This window comes from Corapipo altera, unplaced genomic scaffold (genome assembly GCF_003945725.1).
Source record: "Corapipo altera isolate COAL_440 unplaced genomic scaffold, ASM394572v1 113, whole genome shotgun sequence".
Classification (NCBI taxonomy): Eukaryota; Metazoa; Chordata; class Aves; order Passeriformes; family Pipridae; genus Corapipo; species Corapipo altera.
The window spans coordinates 794856-818880 of record NW_020884895.1 but is presented as its reverse complement, the minus strand read 5'-3'; the positions used below and the strand labels follow the sequence as shown (position 1 = coordinate 818880).

Below are 24025 nucleotides of genomic sequence, written 5' to 3'. Positions count from 1 at the left end.
TCTGTGTACTGCATATATTCTGGACAGGTTTATGAGGGGCGTGTTTAAAGGAGCTCTGTGGCTTCTCTCCCCACACTTTTAACCCACCGTGATGGAACAGGTTTCCCTGTCATCTCGTAAGCACACTCCTGACAGTATCACCATGCTCGTTACTGCATCTGCCTGGTGGAGCTGAGTTGCTTTGATGAAGTTCAGCCTTTTAACCATCTCTTCTCCCTTTGTGATCTGACAGCACCTAGGAATATCAAATGCGACCTTCACCCCGTTAATGAGAGCATCTAGTAGATGTCAGTTCTCATGACTACCAGTTTATAAATTGCATCCTGAAAAACCTAGAAACAGAGGGAGATTTAATTCCGGTGAGCGAGCAGCTCTGAGAGCTGAATGCCAGATACCGGATCGGTCAGCCAGTGAAAGTCTGGCAGTGTACATTTATCTCAAATTACAGGAAATTGTGCTCTGTAGCAGGAATGGAAACGTCTGGGATTGTTTTTTGCTTATCAGAGCTGCTTAGAAAGTATAAGCCTTTGTTCAGATCATTTCTGAAAAGCCTACAAACCTGATGCTTGTTTACTCCTGTGAGGTGGCTGTTCAGAGAAGGGTTTGACTGAAAAGGACTGGTGAGCCCTCCACTGCCTGTAGGAGCAGAGTGAAGTAATCAGGACTCTGGCAACCAGCCTCTTTGCAGGTCACCAACAGCATACCTTGCCAGTTTGGACTGCACTGGTATGGTTGTCCTGTTGAACAGTCAAACACATATTCAGTGCAATTGTGCTGCAGCTGCCGCTCACCGTCGCAAGTGCTTTCTGCACTTGTTCTTAGAAATAAGCCGAATGAGGTCTTGGCAAAGGACCTCGGTGTTTTGGGAGTCAAAGGTCGGGATTTCTGGCCTGCAAGCACCTATTTTACTCCTTGTGCTTACAGACTATTCCAGTGACTTGAGTCAATGATCTGGGCTGTCCTCTTCAAAGCCATCACCTCCCAGGCTTGGCAAGCTGCCACAGGCGGAGCAACGCTGCCGTGCAGTTACTATTCTCAAGGAATTTTAATGAAATAAAAACAGAACCTACCAGAATTAAAGGATCACTGGGTGGATGGAGGGATAAACACACATACTCAGAGTTAAAAAATTGCCTGCAGTGATGAAACTGTCAAATAACCAGAAACTCTGTGTGCTTTGTCTCGCAGGATGAAGATGGTCAGTGTCCTGCTGGTTACACTCTGGCTGTCCTTGGTCACCCTTGGCAGAGGCTCCGGTAAGGACATGGCATGCAATGGGTCTGCCTACTTACTGTGGGAAGAGCTGGCCTGAGGCCAGAGAATAAAACTGTCTGCAGCGAGTTTTAAGAATTTACAGCATTTCTGGATTAAAGGGTTGTGTGTAAAATGCTTCAGCAAAGTATTGAACACAACGCTAGTTCTGTGGGATATTGTGCAATGCTCATGTATGGAGGCTACAAGCCTGGTGTAAATGGGTGCATTAGCAAATAGCAGAAAGCACCACCTCGACCTAAAAGTGCTTTGTAAATTCAAGCTGCCCACTTGGTCAGTATCTTTATTCCACTTCTGTGAGGGATGAAACCAGGGTTTGGCACGTGGTGTTGACTTGAGCTCTGCTATTCCCGGTTGGATCCGGAGGGGGTTGAGATTCAGCTCTCAAATTCTGACTCATGCCTCAGCAATGTAAGGGGAGAGGGGAACTTCTGGAGTAAGAGGAGCTCTGATACCCGTCTCACTGAGTCACTTTCCTGACAGGAAATATGTTGTCATGCTTGCAGCTCCTCTGGCACACGTTCAGCCCAGCTCTTCTGAAGAGGCAGATTGTGCATGTCTCGGCTCCGGACTTCCTATTTGGGGGCGGAAGGAGACAGCATGATTTACAGGAGGCGAGTGGAAAGGGGGAGGGAGGAAAGAACAGGCGCTGGTTTTGTGGGGGAAATGTTCAGAAATAAGGGCTGTGCAGGGGATTGACAAGCCCCCCCCCCATGAACCTTTGTCCCTCTGCAGCAAGGGACAAACAAGAAGTCATAATATCCTGAGCAGATGAACAGCTCTTGTGCCATTCCCTCTTGGAACCACACTGAATTATCATGGCCGAATTCACATCATGCACTTCAGCAAGGTTCATTTCAGTACAGTGTTCATCACATAGGCTGGGAGGTTTTTCTCCTCCTTGGGCTGCCCAAGGGCTGCAGGCATTCACAGTAGGCTGTGGTCTTCGGTAGGGGATGTTCCATCCTGGCTGACAGGGGCTGGGTGGAAGTGGTGAGCAATGGGGAAACAGCAAAGGAGAAAGAATATACGGCCCGGGTCTCCTCTGCTAAGCCCCAGGTAGCAGGAGCGCCAGGGGAAGGAGGGATCCAGTGACATGGTTCTTTGCTGCTCGCTGGGAAAATCCCTGCTTTGCATGTGATTCTGGACATACTGTTCTGCTCTCCACCAACGCAATATCCTCCTCCTGCTGAGGCAGCATTACAACACCCCACGTGCAGTCATCTTGGGCTTTTTCAGAAATGGGAGGTAGGTGCAATTGGACCAGGATTGCCCAGGAAATGTTAGAGCTACCCTAAAAGCTGATACAGTCATCTGGGAGCCGTGAAAATGAGCACCCTGGCATTTTGGAAACACAGGCTCATACCAATGGATCTGGCAGAACCAGAACCCTCCATGCATTTTTGTAGGGTGTCTAGTACTATTTAAAATATTCCGCCTTCAGCAGAGGTTTTCTGTACAGGATGCTCAGAGCCCTTGTAGAGTGCTGCAAGAACATAAGTGTCAAAGGGTGTTGCATGAGACACGTGATCAGTTAAAATATGTCTCTCCTGCAAATCCAGTGCAGTATATGCATTTAATTATCTGAAGGTCTGTGGTGTCAGACACACTCTTCAGTTCAGAGCTTGCTGTTTATGCCATGGACATCATAAACCAGTTTGGGCTGTCAAAATGTCTTCTGTTATTCATGATGGGCCTGGATGGCTTTTTGTAGTTGGATGGAGGGGCAGCTGTTTGTGTAGCCCTCTGTTACACTGTGGGGTTTCCTGGGGCTGGCACCAAAAGGTGACTGGAGCTCATTTCACCCTTGCAAAGTTGTAAATACAGAGCAGTATGGGAGACCAGACTTGCTCTGGTAATGTTGCAGCATTTGGCCTTGCTTTTTCTTTCAGGAGCAGGAAGCATGGGTGGGGGGACCAGAGCTGAGGTTATCTGGAGCGAATGCAGAAGGGCTGTGCCCAGTCTACAGCCTAACACCCAGCAAGGCCATGGAGATGGGTAGCTCTCAATGAGGAACCTGGCTCCTGGGATATTTAACATGTGTAACTTGGTAGGGATTTGTCGTTTCAGATGAATCTCTTTCTGTGCTTTGACTATTAAGTCATATAATGCTGTATTGTCAGGACCAGCTCTCTCTCCAGCCAAGGCTGAACTGAGGAAGGCTGGAGGCAGGGACAGGAGTCCTGCTGTGGTTTGTTGCCACTTTTCCTGCCTCTGCCATCCTTCCTGGTGGAGCAGTGTGGTCAACAACATTGACCAGGGACTGCCCAAGCCAGGGGTGCCAGTTCTGCTGAGTCCCAGGCTCTGTGAGCTTACAGAGGAGATGAGGAGCCAACACTTGCTAAATTTCAGCTTTAAAATACCAGCACTGCTCTGGCTGTGATGCAAGCAGCCTTTCCATCCAGTTCAGCCAGTACGGCTGACAGCCTCCCTGACAATGTGTCAGAAAGCTTCAGCATTGTGCTTTACCCTGCTTCTTACTGGAAAGACAAATCCGTAAACTTTATTTCCCCCCCAGATTTCACCTACAGCACTGTAGCTCTAAACATCTGTTCTTTGGGCTCTGCTGTTTCTGCTGCGTATGGAGGCTGGTGCTGCAACAAAATCACTTGCCGGAAGGGAGGTGCAAACTGTACAAGGAAAGAAATGTGATCTGAGTAGTGTAGAGTAAAAGATGCGGAGTCTGAGACTGAATTAGTGCCTGAGTCTTCTATTCACTCATACTGTATGCGAGGGTAGATCTTTTCTGGTCTTGAGAGTGTACGTGATCTGCAGTGCATGGGTTTGAATTCCTTACTTGTGACCTCTGGCATAGTGTTTGCAATGGTGTTTGGGGTCTTTTGCTTTCAGTGCCTAGCTAAGCCATCCTTAAGTTGGAAATGAGGCTCCTCACTTGTGTTGTAGGATGCTTAGTGAACCCGATGTTCTGATATCCAGAGAGAGATTGCAGAAACCAATGGACCCAGTTTTCGTCTTAAAATTATTTCTTTGGCACTACTGAAGTCATATAAATATACACTGGCTTAAAAGAGATGAAAAAGCAGTTGGACAAAGAACAGTGTGAATACAGAATAATGTTATGTTCTTATTTCTGAACAAAGCTAGCTGATGTTAGATACCGGCTTATGTAGAAGATATAGCTGTAGTTGTGCTCCTTGTTCCATTTTCCTCTCTCTGCTAACCAGGCTGCTCTCTTACTCTCCAAGAGTTCTCAGCTTTTGCAGGGGGAGGGTTGGGGAGGGCATCATGGTTAGGAGTATTGTCTTAGGGAATTGCAAAAGCAGAAGAATATTGCTGCCATGAGAAGAGGAGCAGCCTCATGCTGATTATCTGAAGGACATGTATAAAGTGTTAGCAGGTACCTGCTGTGCATAAATAGTGCTTTGGTGGGAGGAATCATCATGTTTGCATAGGAATGCCTCTGATAACTCCCTTGGGGAACTATCAGACTCTCAGACAGGCTGTGTGGTAGGATGAGCCCAGAACTGGGGCCAGCTTCTACCCAGAATGACACCCCAGCATGGCAGCCAGTGGCTGTAAGGCAGCCAGGAGCTTCTGTCCTGGGAGCTTTATTTCAGGCTCTGCTGTTATTTGCTGGATTGTGAGCATGTCTTTTACACTCCCTGATATCAGAGGCTTTCAGGCACTGGTTTTGTCCACTCTGAAGTTGGCTCCAAGGTGCCAGATGCCACCAGTGCTTCTCGATTCAGGTGGTGACTGGAGCAGAGAACTTGCAGCTTCAGAGAGAAAGAAGCAGAGGTCAGGCTCCAGAGGTCAGAGCTGCTGCCGGAGCCGTCTGTCCCAAGGGCCAATCTGTGCTCTGTGTCTGTGTCGCACTGAGCAGAGAGCAGAGCAGTTGCTGATGGCCGGGGGAAATTTGCAGATTAATAAATTACTGTCTGTAAAACACTTTGAAGATGGAAAGCCCTGTGCAGCTCCTCAGGATTATTACTATATAGCTCTTATTCTACTGATGGGGTTCCAGTGGCCTTATTTTCCCTATGATTTGTGACAGCCCCAGAAGCTGAGAAGCTTATTTTGGTGTGTAAAGTCAGAAGAAAAATAGATTAAACTGCATTATTGTTTTCTAAAGAGACTAAATCCCTCCCCCATCATCTTCTCTTGGGATTTCCTGACTTCCTCCTACTCTTCCAATCTCAGCCTCTTGCTGTCCTAATTTAGGACATGATTTTATAACCATCCGTACCCATCTGTGAGTTACTGTCATTGTAGAAGTTTATGGCACTTGGGGGCATGAAGTTATTCGACACCGAGGGTGTTGAAAGGTGCCCAGCCCTGAAGTGGATGAAGATAAAACCTGCAGAGCAGAGCTGACCTGGGTGCAGACGTGTAAGTGCAGCTGCCAGCCTCCCTCTGCACCAGCCACAGTTGTGCCCGCTGAGGAGATAAGACCTCAGTCTGCTTCTTGTCAGCTGAGGAAATAGGTTGTGAGGGGTGAGTTTTGTGCAGGCGTCAATGTGATGTGACCTATCTGCATTGAAGTGCAGAAATGTGTGGAGGAAGGCAGCCCTTTTTGAGTGTGTTGCTGATTTGGTATTGAATAGTCACTTTTACTCCTTTGTGTGTATCAAATAGAGCATCAGGGGACATCGGGGTCCTGTCTCCTACCCACTTTATCCATCATGTCCCTCTCCCACAGCTGCACAGTTGTATTTTATTGCACACAAGTGACTCTGCTGGGCTTGTAGACCCTTGCAGTGCATTTTATTGCCTGCTGTGTTTTTTCAGTTTCCATCCTTGCCGGAGGACAGTTGCTGCAGCACCTTTGTAATGCAGACATCCCTGTGGATGGACAGTGCAGAATCATTGACTCTGTTTTAAAGCAGGCAACAGAGCACCTGGCTAAACACAGTAACTAGGCTGCATGGGTTGGCAGAGCCAGGAATTCAGCCTGGACCTTGTCAAGCCCCAACTTGGTGTCTCAGGCACACAAAAGAGCCCCTGCCAGCTTGAGCACAGCTCAGTGGTGATGCTAATCCGGTAAACCCCCTTTTCATGCTGCCTCTCCTACAGATGAGTTTGCAATGGGGTGTTCTGTTTCCTGTATTTCTCCTCCTCCCATGCTGCTCTTCTTTGCTTCACACAAAAATTTTCTCAATGAAGTGGAATGGAAAGTAGCTATTTACTCCTCTTATCCTTCAGGGAAGCAGTTCATACCCCTACCTTTATCGTTTTGACCTCAGATTTAAAGAAAGCCTTCAGGAAAATGTATCAAGCTTGCTAGAGGATTCTGAATATAATTTTTTTTTTTTGGCCCAGTTGCTGGAGGTAACCAAAATACTCTGTGCCACATACAGTAAACAGCTTTATGCACAGATATAGAGTGAAGGCATAAAGCTCACTGTGGAGGAGTTTTAAAAGACACAAATAACTACCCCATGTTACAGGCTGTGCTTGATGAGATAAGGCTATTCAGAGTCAGAAGCTCTGGGCTCCATACAGTTTTTTGAATGTCATGCCTTGGCTGCTTCCTCTGAAGTCAACAGAAGTTTATGCTGTCAGCTTGTTTTTCATTAATTTGGCAGAGAGACAGGCTGTCACACCTGTTTAAACTAGGCTTTCAGGGTCTAAAGTTAATCAACCACAATGTACAAGTGCTTTTTGAAACGATGAGCCATTCTGCAACAGAAAGTACTTTTTCTTTTCCCTTTCTCAGCTGTCCTACCTATTTAAATTATAAAAGCACTTGGACAGGGAGAGAGAGACTCCATCCTTGTGTGCAGCATCCGGAGGAGCTACTTTCGTGGAGTCCTCACAGCTCAGTGGCAAAACAGGATGGATATGGTGAGACCTGGGAGAGGTGCAAGACCATGTCGCCAGTGCCATCACAGCAGAACCACATGGATGGGGCTGGGCTGTGATAGGAGGTTTCTGCCAGGACCACTTCCACTTACTTGTTCTACTGGAGAGGCAGTGGGAGAAAGGCAGTGAGGTTATGACAAGCCTTTTTTGATGTGTTTCTACTGGATGTCAGATTATAAATTTCTGCAGAGTTCACACAGCTTCTAGGCCGAACCTCCAAGGCAGCTATGGCCTCAAGGCAGTTGAGCTGTGACCAGTTTTTAGTCAGTCTCTGACCACTGTCAGTGCTGCAGAAATAGTGGGAGCAAATGGTGAGAGCTAGCTGATCTTGGCTATGTCTAACCTAAGTTTTGTGTCATTCCCACCAATTTCAGTGTGTTTGGCTCTGTGCCTCTTCTCCCAGTTAAGGGCAGATCTCATTTGTTTTGTTCCATGCTTCTCTTCCTCCACCGTGTTGGATGGTCAGATGGGATACAGGCAGCATGGGGAACACTGCCCTACTCAGCTGCTGAGCAGAGAACACAACCAGGGAGCATGGTGTGGTTTTGTGCAGGGTGGATGTGTGAAAGGAAAACTGCAGTAGAAGAGAGGGTGCTCCTGGCACTGGCATAAATGGAAGGCGCACCCACGCGTGATGGTGGCCACAGCTGGTACCTCCTGTGCCCACAGTGCAGCTCCTCCGTTCAGCCTGGCTTCCTCTGCTTCCTTCTCACTGACTGAGCTTGAAAGATGGTGGGGAGGAAATTTTTTTTTTTAAGGTAGTAGTGATTAATTCTCGCTTAATCGCTTTGCGTGATCAGCTGTTTCTGCCTTATTGATGCTGATTCGTGCATCGAGCTAACCACTGGCCTTGCTCTACTCCCCGAGTGGAGGCTGACTCATACCAGCTTTGCTTTAAAATAATGCAGCAGAGGCAGACAAAGAAAGTAGGAAGCTGTTGAGATAGGGCCCAGCAGCGTGGGCTTGTAGCCCAAAAAGCCAATTGTGCCCTGGGTCACATCAGAAGCAGTGTGGCCAGCAGGTCAAGGGAGGTGATTCTTCCTCTCTACTTGGCTCTTGAGGGACCCCACCTGCAGTGCTGTGTCCAGCTCTGGGGTCCCCAACATAAGAATGTTGGAGCAGATCCAAAGGAGGGCACAAAGATGATCTGAGAGCTGGAGCACCTCTCCAGCTGAGAGTTGGGGCTGTTCAGCCTGGAGAAGAAAAGGCTCTGAGGAGACCATAGAGTCCCTTTGAGTACATAAAGGGGCTACAAGAAAGCTGGAAAGGGACTTTTCATGAGGCCATGTAGCGATAGGACAAGGATAATGGCTTTAAGCTGAAGGAGGGTAGGTTTAGATTAGATATTAGGAAGAAATTCTTCGCTATAAGGGTGGTGAGGCACTGGAACAGGATGCCGAGAAAAGCTGTGGATACCCCATCCGTGGAAATGTTCAAAACCAGGTAGGGTGGGGCTTTGAGCAACCTGGTCTAGTGCATGGTGTCCTTGGCAGCGAGGTTGGAACTGGATGATTTTTAAGCTCCTTTTGAACCCAGACCATTCTGTGATAGTGCAGCCCCATCTGATGCTGCAGCTGAAGTGGTGTGGAGGACAGGGGTCATTCATTGGCAGGATCATTCAGTTGGCAGCATTGATGGCTTCATGTCCTGCACAGTCCCAGTCTGCGTGCAAGGCAGGCCCCCTCCCAAAATTAGAGATGATTATGAAGGACACATCAGTTTCGCAAATGACACTGTAATTTGTGCCACCATGATAGATTACCTCTCATAAGGATGGCTCTTTACTATTTCTTCATAGAAATTTTAACTAACAGAAGCCTTTGCTTGTAGTCCTATGGGAGGGAAGGGGTGGAGGTGGTGTGGAGCTGGTAGAGTTTTGATGATTGAGATTTTTCTTTTAAATAGAGAACCAGTTTCATCTCTCTTTCTCTGTTTTGAGAGTGTGAATTCTTGTAATAGGTGCTGCAAGTGCGTCTCAGGTGTTTGTATTCACACAGGAGCTCCGTTCTGAAGCCTGGAGAAGAGGAGGCTCAGAGGTGACCTTATCACTCTCTGCAACTCCCTGACAGGAGGTTGTAGCCGGGTGGGTGTTGGCCTCTTCTTCCAGGCAACCAGTGACCAGAAGAGAGGACATGGCCTCAAGCTGCATCACCCCTTTTGTGACCAGTGACAAAAGGGGTGATTAGACATTGGAATGGACTGCCCAGGGAGATGGTAGAGTCACCATCCCTGGAGGTATTTAAGGAAAGGCTGGACATGGTACTTAGTGCCGTGGTCTAGTTGTCACGGTGGTGTTCGGTCATAGGTTGTACTTGATGATCTCAGAGGTCTTTTCCAACCTAATTGATTCTGTAATTCTGTGAAGAGGGTAAATCAGTGCAGTAAGTGAAAGGCTGGGAAAGGTTTCCAGAAATGTCGGTTTTCACCTTTATGCAGCTGAGCAACATTATTTTTTTTCCCTCTAATTTGCTACTTTGCCTCTGAAGAAGCCACTTTCTTCAGCTTTGTTTGGCTTCTGAGGAGTCTGTTTTGGGATACCTGGTGTTGAAGGGCATCATAGCATCAGATTCAGAAATGGGACAAATCTGTCAGTTTCTGTAAGAGAAGCAGTTTCTATCCCTTGTATCAGGAGTAGACACCCCTATGAACACAGCTTGCAGCGTACAGTCCAAGCAAGGAAGACACTTGGAGTTAGCTTTGCCAGTTCACCTTGTTCCCAGTGTGCGTTAAGGAGGAGTGCAACAGCCTGCTTGTATCTTTATGTCAGGGCACATGATTTCAAGATAAGCATCCTTACCCTCAGCCTTCTGCCTGCACTTTGTCTTTTAATACTGGAGAGGTGGGGGTGTTCCTTCTACCATTCAGCCTCCCTCCACTGTATAATCCTCATCCCTTTTCCAGAGCAGGGCTGTGCAAGCAGGAACATTTCTTGCCTTTTTCCTGCATTGTCTGTCACAGGTAGGTATTATGGGTCATAGGCTGACCTGCTGTGTGATTGCAGAGCATTCAGCAGTAAGAGGGGTCAGTTGAGGCATCTGCAGTGCACCTCATTGGTGATGAGAACAAGGTGGTTTCTTTCAAAAGTGTCTTGCAGAGGTGTTTCTAGGAAGATGCATCTGTGGGATGGTGTATTTTTAGAGAGTTTTACTGTGTCCCTCAGGTATGTGTGTAGTGCTCCATTTGCTGCAGCATAGAAGGGACCATGGAGTTACCTATAGTTCCATCTCCTCACTGTTTTCCATTTGTTAGCAAACCTCTGAAGTCACAGCATGAATGCTGATTCCACTTGATTTAATCAGGAGCTGCTCTTAACTCCAGCAGCTGTTTTGTGTAGGAAATGTTTCGAGAGAGAAGAAATTTGCTTCCTAGACTTAGCCAGTGAAAACAAGTGTGAGTTGCTGCAAATGGGCACAGCATCGTAGAAGTTAGTGCTGTTTCTCACAATGAGAACTGGATCCTTGCATCTTCTTTCTGCAGTGCTCCCTCAAATATCATTACTGGAGTCAGGATACATCAGTGTGTGTGTATATGTATTTTTTTTCATAGTGGTAGCCGCTTTATGCCAGTGAAGGGTCACTGTGAAGTCATGCCGTTTTTTTCAGGCTATCTCCAGTTCAGTCTGACATCCAAGTAGCTGCATGCTGATGTTAGCAGCAAATAGGCTCTGAATATCCAATAGAGCTTAAAATAGTGGAAGGGACACAAAATGTTGCAGGGAGCTGTTGGATACAATAAAATTATAGCAATAATAATGTGAGTATCCCCTCTATGCATGTGTGTGGAGTGCAGCCAGCTGTCTGGGTTTGATCTCTCTGCTGGGGTCTGCTGTAGAAGTGCCCCCACAGCAGAAGTTGCTGTTTGGCACGGGGAGAAGAGCACCTTCACAGCTGGGGAGCAGGAGGCTCACAAAGGTGTGTGTGAGGGATGCCCTGCAGTCCTCACACATGTTATGTCAGGCAGAGCCCAGCTATCTTGGTCATAAAACACCCCAAAAGTAGAAATTAGCAGTACTGCTGTCAGCACAGCACAGGAAGAAGGGAAGCTGTGCAAAGGACCACCACTTCTGTCCTTGGTGTTTTGTGTCTGAAGGAGCTCTTGCTGCAGCCTGGGGTGTTTTTTCCATCTCTGCTGTAAGTGATGGGTCATGGCATTGCTCCCTGAGCCCTCGGAGCCGTGCTTGGTGTCTTTGCCCTGGCAGCCAGGAGGAATCCTTGCCAGCCAGGTGGCAAACACAGCCTGTGATCTCACTGCACGACTGCTCCTGTGGTCTGGGTGTAGCTGTTCAGTACCAGCACAGTTATATACTGGTTTTGGGGTTCAGCTCAGAGCTTGCAGCACTCCAGATAAGGGCACGTGGGGAGCCTTAGTGCTGGCTTTGTACTGTGACAGTGTTCCTGAAGCCAGGCTTATTAGCCAGCTCTGAGGCAGAATCTCCAGGTATAGCTCTTATAGTAAAACAATAACAGTCACTTCTTCCTGAGCCAAGAAGAAAAGGCCTGTGCATTGCTTTTGAGAAATGTAGGATGAAAAAAAATAAAATAGTTGTATTTATTTTCAATAACTCATTCAGGTAGAATGGCTAAGTAGTTTTACAGTGCTGATTTATGGTCTGCTGCAAAATGCAAGAGCTGCTCATCATTGCAAATTTCATTGATCCTGACTCTAAGAATTTCAGTATTGTAATGTTTTATTTAGTTTTCTCCCTCCCCAGTCCTGCCATTTGAAATAATAAGGACAGTTTGCCTTTATGCAGCCCAAGAGAAGATAGCAAAGTCAGGTGCCAGGAAGAGCACCCAGGTGTCCTGATTTACAGACCCAGGTTTGCTCCTTCCAGAGGGAGAGCCTTTCTTTGCAAACAAAAAAGCCCCCTCTCCATGAGTAGCAATCCATGCTTTATCATGCAGTTAGCAGACAGTCTCTGCGGGCTCATTTGTGTCATTACCACTGTATGGACACTTGCCCATACCTAATCCAGTAGCTTGACCCCACCAGCATAAAGCAGCATACTGGTTCCAGTTGGCCTTGATCATGGCGGTGACTGGTGACCATACACCTTCCCGTGGTATAAGGCTTCCAACAGTGGTTTGGTCTGTCAGAATGAGCCTTGGCTTTGGCTGTGGTAGCAGCCATAATGTGTGATGCTGTCTCGGTTTAACTACAAGATGTTTGGGAGGTGAGACCTCTAATGAGAGGTCGGTCCCTGGCGAAGAGGCTCCAAAGGTCAGCAGTGCTCCAGTGAGCAAAATCCCAGGTACCAAGAGAGGGTGAGTTCTGGGGCACACCTGTTTTTATCTTGTCTCCCAAGTTCCCAGAATGCTTCCCTTCAGGGACCCACCTTTTCAGCAGGTCCCAAGATGCTGGGGACAGTCTTTCCCTGATTCAGCTCGGATGGGGGGGTGGGCAGTCCCTCACGCTCTAAATTACGTGATGATATGAAAAAAAACCCCTAAAAATCTTTCCCGTTTAACTAAAACTACAACAGATACTGTGTGGTTGTGAAAGATCTGTGGTTTTTAGATAATAAGCTATGGCACTTTCCAGCCACTTGGTTTTGGGGTTCCTACAGGCAAATATTTGTGTTCTGGGTAGCTTCACTGCCTCTTCCTAGCCCAATTCGTTCTCTTCCTCCAGAAGTAGCACTCTGTCATACGGGTGTTCAGAATACCACAGGAGGAGCAGTGCAGCTTGCATTTACATTTATGTGCAAACCCGCCAGAAAACATTTCTATTCTTACTGGCCCAGATTCCTCCTCCCCATGAGTAACCATTGCTGAGCCACAGGAGTTAGCATTGCTGCCTTTAAGTGCTGCGGGCCTATCTTCTCAAAGGTTTATCACTTTGGTTTTTTTAATTAAGTATGATTTTGGGGCCAAGCTACATCCCACTGTCTACTTAAGGAAGAATAAATGCCAGAAATCCTGCTTTGGGTCTGTGAAGTCAGTTCAGAAGAATTTGGCTCAAAGAGCATATTGTATTCTGTTTTTCCTTTTGGTCTGAGTTCTTCTAATATCTGCAAATGGGAGAGGCTTTGCAGTGTCGTCTCTGGTAAGCCTGTGATGTGCTGAGACACTCCTCCCAGGGACTGCTGCAGGCAGCACACCCCTCTCCTGTTTGACTCATTTTGGGTTCTCAGACGTCAGGCTGCCCTAGCAAATGCCTCCCAGCAGCTACAAGAGATGCACTGGGAAGTGTGCCATACTGTGCTCTGCCTCGTCAGTGTGGGGAGACAGGAGATGCACTGACAGCAGCTTCTCCGTGTGTCTCGGTTGGTGCCGACAGTGCAGGTTGCTCTCAGGTTTGCTGACACCCTGGTACTGTGCTTTGCTTGCACTGACTCCCTTCCTGACTGGACATCCTGATGGGTAGGAGGAACTGAATGGAAAAGACTACCCAGAAGGAAGTTGGGTTTGAACTGTGCTTTTGTCCTGAAACTATTTGCTAATTAGAAGAATGAATTCTTTAAAGAAATAATTAAAAAAAAGGCACTGTACAGCTTTTTCTCATGTTGGCCAATTTCTGTGTCAGTCCAAGTCTGCTGTGAGCCACACTGAGCCTGTTGAACTGTGCTTGGGGAATTGCACCTGGGCGTTGCCTGGGAATTCTCAAGAGAACCTGCTGCTGCATCCTCCATACTGTCTCTTTTGCCCCTCAGCCTCCCTTCTTAAACTTCACTATAAACAGTTGCTCTGTATCACTTATTAGTGCTTGTACTCTTTATGTTACCATAGTGTGCACAGGGGTCACATGGATCCATCAAAGAAAAGACAGTTCTTGCTCTTGGAACCCACAGTCCAGCTTCTTCTGTCAGGGGTGGTGACCCATAGCTCTAGGGGAGGGTTGATGTTTGTGTTGGGTTTTTTACTCCCCCCCCCTCTTATTTTAACACATCTATTTCCATCTTCCCTACCGTTGTATATGGATGCACACACACCTCTGGCATTGCTTTCATCTAAACCTTATCTTCCCACATAAAACTTTTGTGTTACATTTTCTTGAAACTCTCTAGGAAGCCTGGTTTTGTGCAGGAATGTCCTATTCTGTTGTCCTGATGAGAGATAAATAGCTTGGAAGAAGTGTAGGAGGTGTACAAATGAAAGCAGAGATTTGCTGGTTCTCCAGAAATGAACACAGTGTTCTTGCTCTGCTTTAGAAAAACCCAGTTTGCTTTCACTGAAAACACTATGTTTTTATCTCTGACTTTAATGGAGACAGGACCGAGTGCTGTGGGGAGCATGGGCAGAACAGTTTTTGTCCTGCAGGCTCGCAAGCTAAGGCACCTTGTTCTTCCTGGCTGCAGAACGCTGCGATGACTGGGGTGTGGATACCATGAAGCAGATCCAGATTTATGATGGGGAACCTGCCAAGATCAAATGCCCACTTTTTGAGACCTTCTTGAAGTACAACTATAGCACAGCCCATTCTGCTGGCTTAACCCTGATCTGGTACAGGATCGCGCAGGACCGGGATCTGGAGGAACCCATTAATTATCGTCTCCCGGACAATCACATCAGTAAGGATAAAGACACCCTTTGGTTCTGGCCTGCTCTCCTCAATGACACTGGGAATTATACCTGCATGCTCAGGTAAGTTGTGTGGTGCAGCTCCTGTCTTCAGTGCAATCGAAGGACTTCTGTGGAGGTGGGGAAATTAGGCTGTTAGCACCAGATCTTTCTGTAGGGAGACGACCATTTGTATAAGCATTAATGGGAAAAGAATGTTACAATTATAAGACCGCTCAGTGCTGAGCCAATTTACATTGCAATAATGCTTGGAGCCTTGCAAGCGTTAATGAGTGTGCCCCTCCTTGCTTTTGCTGCAAGTGTCCGTGAAAATATTATTGCTGAGCCCATGGCAAAATCCACAGGCGCTCACCATTAAGAAGTGATCTGTATGTCTAGAGTAAAAATAGCTTCAGATGCAGGGGTAATGTTTTGACTGCACACTAATTTGGCAAAGATTCATGAGATTCAGACTTCTAGGAAATTAAAAGTGTCTCTGAGTATGGTACAAAATGAACATAGCATCTGCTATGCACAAGAGCTCTTTTTGATCTTACGTTGTCTCTTGTCTGTGTCTTTGACCCTATGATCTGCTTTACCAGCAGGGGAGTGGATGTTGCTTGTTAGTCATCTTTAAAGGCTTTTCTAAGCTTGTGTGGCCACCTTTGATGGGGCTTTCTTTCCCATTTATAAATGAGTCAGCTAAGGCTGTATCTACCACACCAGCGCTATGATGCTCTTTATTGCAGATGTAATTTTTATATCATTCCACTGCTGTAGGAGTAAACAAGTTTCAACTAATCAGTCTTATTCTTATCTGTCCTTAGAAATACAACCTACTGCAGCAAAGTTGCGTTTCCCTTGGAGGTTGTTCCGAAAGACCAGGACTCTTGTGTGAGCCGTTCGATAAAACCCACTGAGGAGATGTTCTACTTGGAGCATGCCAATCAGAAGATCATATGTCCAGATATTGATGGGTTTTACCCTGCCAGTGTAACACCAACTGTCAAGTGGTACTTGGTAAGAAAGACTTATGTGGGCAGTGGTGGAATGCAGTGTTGTGTGTGAAAAAGCAGTGGTCTACATAAGAGTCATGGAGCTGGGTTTGAGAGTCTTCCCAGTGATGCTGCTGCAAATGAAACTTTACTAATTTTAAGAGCTTTGTTTCCATTGAGTTCGAGGGTAAAACTGCTCTTGGAAGGGAATTGAGAGCTAATGCTGAAGCTTTTTTGACTGGAGTGCACAAGTGGAGAATACTGTAGCAGGGATTTAGGAGCCTCAGTTCAGTTATGGGCAGTATGCCTGACCTGCTGTTTGAGCCTCTTACTATCCCTGTAAAGGAAATTATCATTCATATTCACTCTTTAAAAAACCCCCACCTGTTAATTAAAATCACACCCTTTCTAAAATCCTCTGAGGTCAGAAAATGAGGCCTCTGCAAAGCCCATGGGTGACCCTGTTTGACACAACTCAGCAAACTTCTTTTCTGAAGATCAAGACATCTCTACTCCACCCTCCATACTTCTCTAGCCATCCTCAAGCTCTTGCCTACAGAATTACTGCTCAGTTTTATTAAATTTGACCTCACTGTTTTTCTCTAGGTTTAGTCAATAGAGAATAGGAATTCTCAGGGGAGTGAATTCTTTAATAAATGCTTAGAAAGTGCTTTTGGCTTTCTAGATAGAAGGTTCGGTATAAGTGAAATTAATAATAAAAGAATTTGTCAACAAATATATCTGCTAATTTAAAAAAAAAATAAAAAAAAGACCCAAAAGAAAACCCTTTAGAAAAAATTACTTTTGTATCCAAGAGGAGCAGTTTCACTCCAGTAGTTTAAATGCTTTACTTGTATCATTCATTGAAATTCACATCTCGGCAATCAATTAGCAGAATGAAACAAAAAGCCCCTTGGAAGTGATTTTTCAGACAGCGAGTCATCTCATGCCTAATAAAAATCATTAAAAATGGTATGTGACCCCTGTCTTAAACTGCCCCATTAGGATGTATCTGATTTGGAAATGTCCCATTCAGAAGTAATCTCTTAGAAAATGTGCACATCTTTGCGTTTTATGACAATCAAGATGTTATCTGCATAACCCCTTTCTGAAAAGGGATCTCTAGCTTGGTATTTGGCAGAGTTTTCCTGCCTTGCCTGACGGAAAGAGAGGAGTTATTAAGATTTCTGTACTGCGGATTCTCATTTGCCGTTTGCCAATTTTGGGGCCTCATCCTCAGCTGAAATCAGTCAGGGCAGCTTGATTAGTCCCAAAAGATGGACATCAATGGGGGGCACGTCCCTTAGTCTTAGTATCCATTTGTGAATACGTCATCATTTTCTTCCTGTCTGTTTTTACTTTTCACTCTGCTGAGGTGCTCACTTTAATTGCAAAGGTACTTCTGAATTAGAGATCTCTCTTTTATAAAACTGCCTGTGTTTAAGGTGGGATAAAACTATTAGGATCATCTGCTTCATCACTTCATTTTCAAGGTGAACATAGCAGTCTGTATTCCAGCATGCTCAAAATTCATGGTATATAGGTCTGATCTGCATCACAATCCCAAGTACCATATTCATAGTTGAAGATCAGATCTTTGTAGTAGCATTTAAACCAATGTCTTTTACTTTGGAATCCCAAACTCAAGTGTTTTTCTGCCTGACTCCAGAACTGCAACTCAGTGGATGGCTTCTCTGAGCGATATCCCCAAGGGCCCAGGCTTGTCATCGTCCTTGTCCGCAGTGCATATAAAGGGAATTACACTTGTATTGTGACATTCAAGGACCATGGAAGAACATATAATCTCACCAGAACCATAACGATGAAGGTGGTGGGTAAGAATGACTTTAAAATATGTAAAATGCATGTGGATAACTGCAGAAGTGGTAAAAACAGCTAGAGGAGTCTGTCGCAGGATCCATTTATGGTTGTGTTCAATCTGCATTACTCAACTGACCCGGTGTATTTTTTCTTGCTGAGATCAGCTTTATGTGACTTCCCAGAACATGTTGCACTAGAGGTCTTACCCACCACCATATCAAATGCCCCCAAACACAGAGAGTGGCCAGATATAGGCTGGTGAAGTTCAGCCCATGAGATGGCCAGGGGTACCCTCTGCTGGCATGTGAGTGCATAGCCCTGGCACTCCTGCTCATTGTTGTCTCCAGTGCCCTGTGCTCATCTTTCTTTGTAGGATTGTCCGTTTATAGCCAACTTGTCTTGATCTTCTTGGAGTCTCAAAACCTTGTGTGCTGAGGTTGGGACTGTTAATCACCCAGGCAGAGCTCCAGGTACCCACTGCTTGGACAGGTCTGTCCCAGGCACAAGGGCTCAGCCTACCTGCCAGGGAATTGTAGACAGAGCTTAAAAACCTAGTGAGCTGTAGGATGCATTCTGAGTCCCGTGGCAACAGCTGCTTTAAGAGCTGAATTAAATATTTGCAACAGGAAATGACGTTTGTATTTTGGTTCTTAAAAGCAGCAGTAAAAAGAAAGTGGTACAGGTTATGCCTTGTGGGAGAGGAGAGGGATATGGACGTCTTCGGATGTGAGAGGCCCAAACTAGCTTACCTAAACTTTGGAGAAGCCTCAAAATCTGTATCTGGCCCTCGGTTTGGGGACTAGAATTAGATCTCTCTGTGCGTGGAACTCTGCAGCAGGGCTGTATCACAAGTTAGTTTAGGGAATGCACAGTGGGGTGCGAGGGCATCATGAATGAAGCTGCAAGGATTCCAGGTTCTCATGAACTTTGGGTCCCTATGGGGGGCTCTCTGTTGTTTCCTGCAGGATCTCCAAACAAGGCCTTGCCACCGCAGTTCATCTCTCCAAATGAGAAAGTTGTGTACGAACTGGAAGCAGGTAAATTCCAACACTCACTGCCTGAAATTGCTGCCCTTACACCCTGCCTGTGGGTCAGGGAGAGCCAGCCAGGCACAGGAGCTCTCCCCTTCCACCACATCCCCAGTGCTTTCCCTCGCAGAGCACACAAGCTGCCACAAGTTACCTGGCAGACAGTGTGGGATGCCAGTTCCCGATGCCAGAATAGGGAAGCACAGCTTTAAAAGTTGACTTTTTTTCAAGCATAAATAAAGACAGATATTCAGGCATGGAGATGCAGGACTGCAGCTGCAGAAGCAGATGAAATGGGAACACTGAACTGCGTAGGAAAATTCTTGTAGGACCTTGTCTTGGCCCTGGCCCTGGCTGTGGTTTGCTCCCACCCTCCCTCTTGGATGGGAGGGTAGTGGCTTCAGCCTTCTATCCACTTCCTGCTCATCTTTCCCTTTTTGGCTGATTACTTCCTAATTAGTGACAACTCTCCTTCTGCTGGCCTCTCAGTGTTGGGTAATGGGGTACCACACCCCTTCCCCAACCCCTTCCCCCACTCCATCAGTTTCAACTCATAGCTCTTTGGAGCAATTCCCTATATTGAGTGGATTGTGTGCCATTATGCTGCTGTAATAAATGTGGTGCCAATGATGATGATTAGCCTCAGAATCTTCACTTTAAAGTACAGCTTTTAAGGCTGAGAAGGTCAGACTTCTTCAGTAATGACTTTATAAGAAAAAATCACTTATGTGGTGATCACAAAGATATTCACACTCCCAAGTCTGATCTTGAGCAGAAGTCAAATTCCTGAAGAAGAGTTGCCACATCAAAATGATTTTGTGGAGCTTGATCCTTTGCTTTTTGGCATCTGCCCCCTGTGCAGTGGGGATGATTAACACTGCCTGGCTTTCCAAGGAAGTGGTTGGCATGGAGCATCTCCCTTTGGGTGGGTCACTTTGTGAAGTCAAAGAATTTGTAACACATTTGAGAAGGCAGGATATTTTTTTCTGTTTATGCATCTGTCACAAATCATCATGTCCGAGATGTTAAAGTGTTACTAGATGTCAGAAAGTGGATGCCTCATTCCCTCCTGAAGGGAGGCAGAGCTCAGGCTGGTAGGATCCCTGGATAGCACAAAATAAGGGTGGCACTGTTCCTGTTTTGCAATACCTCACAGTTGGTCCTTTCTTTCTAGGAGATGACCTTATCCTGCCCTGTGAGGTTTTCTTCACCTTCCTGAAGGACTCCCGGACTGAGGTGTGGTGGACCATAGATGGAAAAAACACAGATGATATCACAGACCCCAAGATAAAAATCACACAAAGGTAACATAAAACGTGAACCTTCATTTGAATCTAATCCTTTCTTGGGTCCTGCAGAGGGGTGCGGCTATAGGCATGTGCCAAGGGAGTGTGGAGTCCTCTGCTTCCCTGTTAATCAGAAACCCCTGTGTCTACACCATACTGTGATGAGCACCAGGAACTCTAAGGAGAAGTTAGACAGTTTCATATATTACAGAAGGATTTGAGGGAGCTTTGTTATCCAGTTCACATCATCATGGGTGATGATCTTATGTTGTCTCTTGTCTGTGTCTTTGACCCTATGGTCTGCTTTACCAGCAGGGGAGTGGATATTGCTTGTTAGTCATCTTTAAAGGCTTTTCTGAGCTTGTGTGGCCACCTTTGATGGGGCTTTCTTTCCCATTTATAAATGAGTCAGCTAAGGCTGTATCTACCACATCAGCATTATGATGCTCCTTATTGCAGATGTAATTTTTATATCATTCCACTGCTATAGGAATAAACAAGTTTCAACTAATCAGTCTTATTCTTATCTGTCTTTAGAAATATAACCTTGTTCAGGTCCTGGTAGTGCTGCCAGTAACTGGTGCCATTGTGGGATTTCTGAAACAGGGGCAGACAATTATATTTAGAGGAATGTTCCAAAATAGCATAAGCGATAAAAATGTTTCAAGAAAACAGAGGCTGAAAAAAAATATAGTATTATGTGTAGTATTGATTAGGAGGAATAAGGATTCAGTTACATGAAGGACCCAAACGAGGATCAAAGTCCCATTTGCTGGATGCTGAATTACAACTGGAAGGAAGTCACTGCCCCAGTTGATTTGCAAACCAGTGTAGAAAAAGGAAAGGCAAAAGGAAATACTGTATCCCCATTTTGCAGATGGTCAGTTCAGGCAGAGAGAGACAAAGTGACTCATCCAGAATTGCATGGGGAATGTGACGTGAGCTCTGAATCTTGAGTTCCTGAGATCTTCTTGTTTTATAGGCAAGAACTTCCATTTTCTCTAAAAGGCAATGTGACACAGCTGCAATGAGAAAATTCTGAGTGGTAAAATAATTATTAAGGGAAATCAGATAAAGGAATGGCTGCAGCTGTATTAAAATCTGAAGTGTGTATTGATTTATAAATATCAGTTTATGTGTTTTGGTCTTTTTAAAGAAAGAGATTATATCAGGGAAAGGAATATCTTCCACTAAGAACTTGCTGCAGTTTCACGTATGTAATGCTCTAGTTTTTCTTTTACAGTGAAATTACTAGAGATTTTGAAGACAAAACTGTCATAAGGACTCTAACAGTTGCAAAGGCCACACCAGAGGAGTTAAAACGGAATTATACTTGCTATGCCAGGAATGCCAAAGGCGAGGACCAGAGCCAGGCCATAGTGCACATGAAAGGTAAAGTACTTGCAGAGCCTGGGTGTGAAGTGAGGTGTTCTTGGTGGGGGCTCTTGGTCCTGCCTTGAGCCTCGCCCTGCAAAACAGTAAGGGAACAAAGAATTCCATCAGGACTTTTTGCCTAACACAGTCTGTTCTGTACACACTGCTGCATCACTGCTGTCATCCTGCACTACTTCGAGATGGGGTACTGTGCTCAAGTGCCTGGGAGGAGAGAGGGGTGGATAGGTCTTCATTTCCTCCATGTACCACAACTGAAGTAGACCTGGAGGGGACAGGCTGATTGAAATGATTTCAGGTTACTTTGACTAGGTGAGGGTTTTGTGTGACACAACAGCTACCAGTTGCATCCTCGAGAAGGCACAGGGCACTCGCTGGCATTGCTCAGGGAACGAGATGGTCAAACCACGGTGCTCTGTGGTTTACTCCCTGCTGTGATGATGCTTCAGTCTAGATACAGCCACCTCAGCCTGGATGGTATGGACTGATTCAGCTCTGCTCAGTGTGGGTTTTTCCTACATCTTTTTTTCATCAAAGATTTTGTTCTGTTTCCCAGACCCACCTTTCAGTAATAAAGGCTATGTGAGGTTTCCTGATTAAGGCGGATCTTTCTGCCTCCTTATCAACCTCATCTAGGGCTTCAACACCTGCTTTTACTGTAAGTCAGACCTCCCCTCTCCCATAAGGAATGCGGCCCTGCCTTGTGTAGGTCATGTCAGACACCTTCTTCCCCCTACTCTGCCCTACAAGCATGGGAAGGTTCATACAGGTTTTTACTGGAAGATCTTTTTCTTCTTGATACTTGTCCTCCCTCTTTTTTTAGTCCCATTCCTTTGAGACAAACCTGTTCTGAATTGTTGGGAAGGAACAATATCAAACACATAAGTGAGAAAGGCCAAAACCATCTGCAAGTGTGTTCATACTCCATACATAATTCTTCTGGGGTGATAATATTTGTACATGTAGCAGAAGTGAATCTAAAATACTTGGATTCTTTCCCTGTATAACAGTGCCTAAATGCTGTTCTCTAGTGGACTCATCTGTACCATCCTCTCTCTTCCTCCCCCATCTGCTCCTGGGTAGTTGACTGGGTTTTCTCTGAGCAGATGTGGTTACCCACAACCCCTTCTTCCTGCTCTGTTCCACAGAAAAATCCAGGAACAATCCCTAGCTGCTGCTGGCAGAGTTAAGCTTACTGCAGCCCATCCTATTGTGCATAGGAACATTAAGAATGCCTGAACCTGACCCCTCAGCACTTATCTTCAAGTTTTTAGCAAGTGGCTATATATGTTGGCTCCAACTCTTTCATTACATTAGGTTACATACATTTCTTGCTTTTTCTGGATTATTTCCCTCTCCTTCTCATGTACTTCAGCTGCTCATCACTTAATGAAAGTTGATAAATTCTTTCCATTTTATTTTTTGTACTTCACTTTTATTAGAAACTTATTAAATATTGGAATTTGGTGGTGTTTCCACTCCCTGCTGTTCTTCCATTGTGCAGTTTGGCAGTGTGCATGTCAACTGCCACCTGGAGAGTTGCCCAGGGATACAGTAAGAAGAGTTATTTTCTGTCCTTAGTGCAAAAAAGCAGCAGCAGTGTGACAGTGTATGAGTTGGAGGGGGCCTGCAGTGTTCTGGCTTGATGTCCACAGGTTGTCCTATTTGTTTGCAAGCATTTCAACTTTTCTTTAATAAACTCTGATTCTTCTTTCCTGGTAGAAAACAATCAGGCCATGGCTAGTTATATCCTTGCTGTCAGTCTGGTACAAGCCACAAGACCTTTGTCTGTTTGATGGGGAGCGAAAATAGTAGCCATTGCCTTTAGTTTGCTGCAAATGAACCTTATCTGGCTGTCCTAGAAGTAAGTGTAGCTGTTGCCCCAAGAGTGTGTATACTGCTGAGAAGGTCATGTTCATGAGCTGGTTTTGGACTATGAAGGTTTTTTTCCATCAACAGGTCATTCTACCATCTGGCTGCTCCTGGGATCTTGCTCAGAGACAGAAATCCAGCCTGTGCTATGACTTGCTCTGCCAGCTCAACTAGACCTAATAACTGAGAATGGACACTCCAGGGTGGCCAGCTATCATGTGTCCTGCTAGAGAGCCTTGCCTTAGCCACTTTACTCTGAAGAGCCAGCTTGGCTCCTGGCTGCTCCTTTGTGATGTTTGGCTGCATGTGACACAAACTTGTTCCTGCCTAGCTGAAGGCCCAGTCTGTTTTTAACCCTGACCCTCTCTTTCTTTTTGGGCCCAGTTGTAGCACCGAAGTACACCGTGGAGCTGGCCTGTGGACTGGGGGCAACCATCCTTCTTGTCGTGGTGCTGATTGTCATCTATCACGTGTATTGGCTTGAAATGGTCCTCTTCTATCGGGCTCATTTTGGAACAGATGAAACCATTCTAGGTAAGATATTAAAGAGTTTACATTTATTTTATCCTGCTGCAGACCAGGCCCTTCATTTTCTTACAGGACTTTTCCTATAAGCTATTTTTAACCCTCTTCAGAGCATAATGACATTTTGACCTTCCATTTCTATACCTACATTCAATTGTGTGGGTCATTGTAGAGTCAGAGGAGTCAGGCTTGGGTCGAGGGAAAGGAGGGAGAAGTCCTGTGTATTCTCTGCTGAGGTGAAGCATGGACATGTCGGGCTCCCTGGGGCACTGCCCTGCTGATGGCTGGCTATTTCATCTGATCTAAACAGTAAAGACAAGTCACCAGGTTTCAGTAAGTCCTTGGTTTCTCTGGTGACTCTGTGTAAGAATTCATTATCTGATCCAGAGTGGTCCGCTTTAAAATGCAGGAAGGCATCCAAAAGGATGCATCTGGAAATCACCCTTCTCTCCTCAGCTTTTCCACAGCTTCCCTGTGTTACTGGGAGTTCATCGCTAGGGACTCTGAGGTGA

General features: G+C 45.8%; 1 protein-coding gene across 6 annotated transcripts in view; it reads left to right on the top strand.

The window, feature by feature from the left end:
- IL1RAP (interleukin 1 receptor accessory protein) overlaps window positions 1-24025 on the top strand; it is a 50265-nt gene that overhangs the window by 15000 nt on the left and 11240 nt on the right. For all 6 annotated transcript variants that reach the window (XM_027647540.1, XM_027647541.1, XM_027647542.1 and 3 more), the window contains 8 exons: window positions 1189-1256; window positions 14393-14678; window positions 15422-15614; window positions 17259-17424; window positions 18376-18447; window positions 19613-19742; window positions 20968-21116; window positions 23373-23522. In XM_027647540.1, the coding sequence (XP_027503341.1) occupies window positions 1190-1256; window positions 14393-14678; window positions 15422-15614; window positions 17259-17424; window positions 18376-18447; window positions 19613-19742; window positions 20968-21116; window positions 23373-23522 (1213 nt within the window). In that variant the 5' untranslated portion in view covers window position 1189. The remainder of the gene's footprint in view (window positions 1-1188; window positions 1257-14392; window positions 14679-15421; window positions 15615-17258; window positions 17425-18375; window positions 18448-19612; window positions 19743-20967; window positions 21117-23372; window positions 23523-24025) is intronic.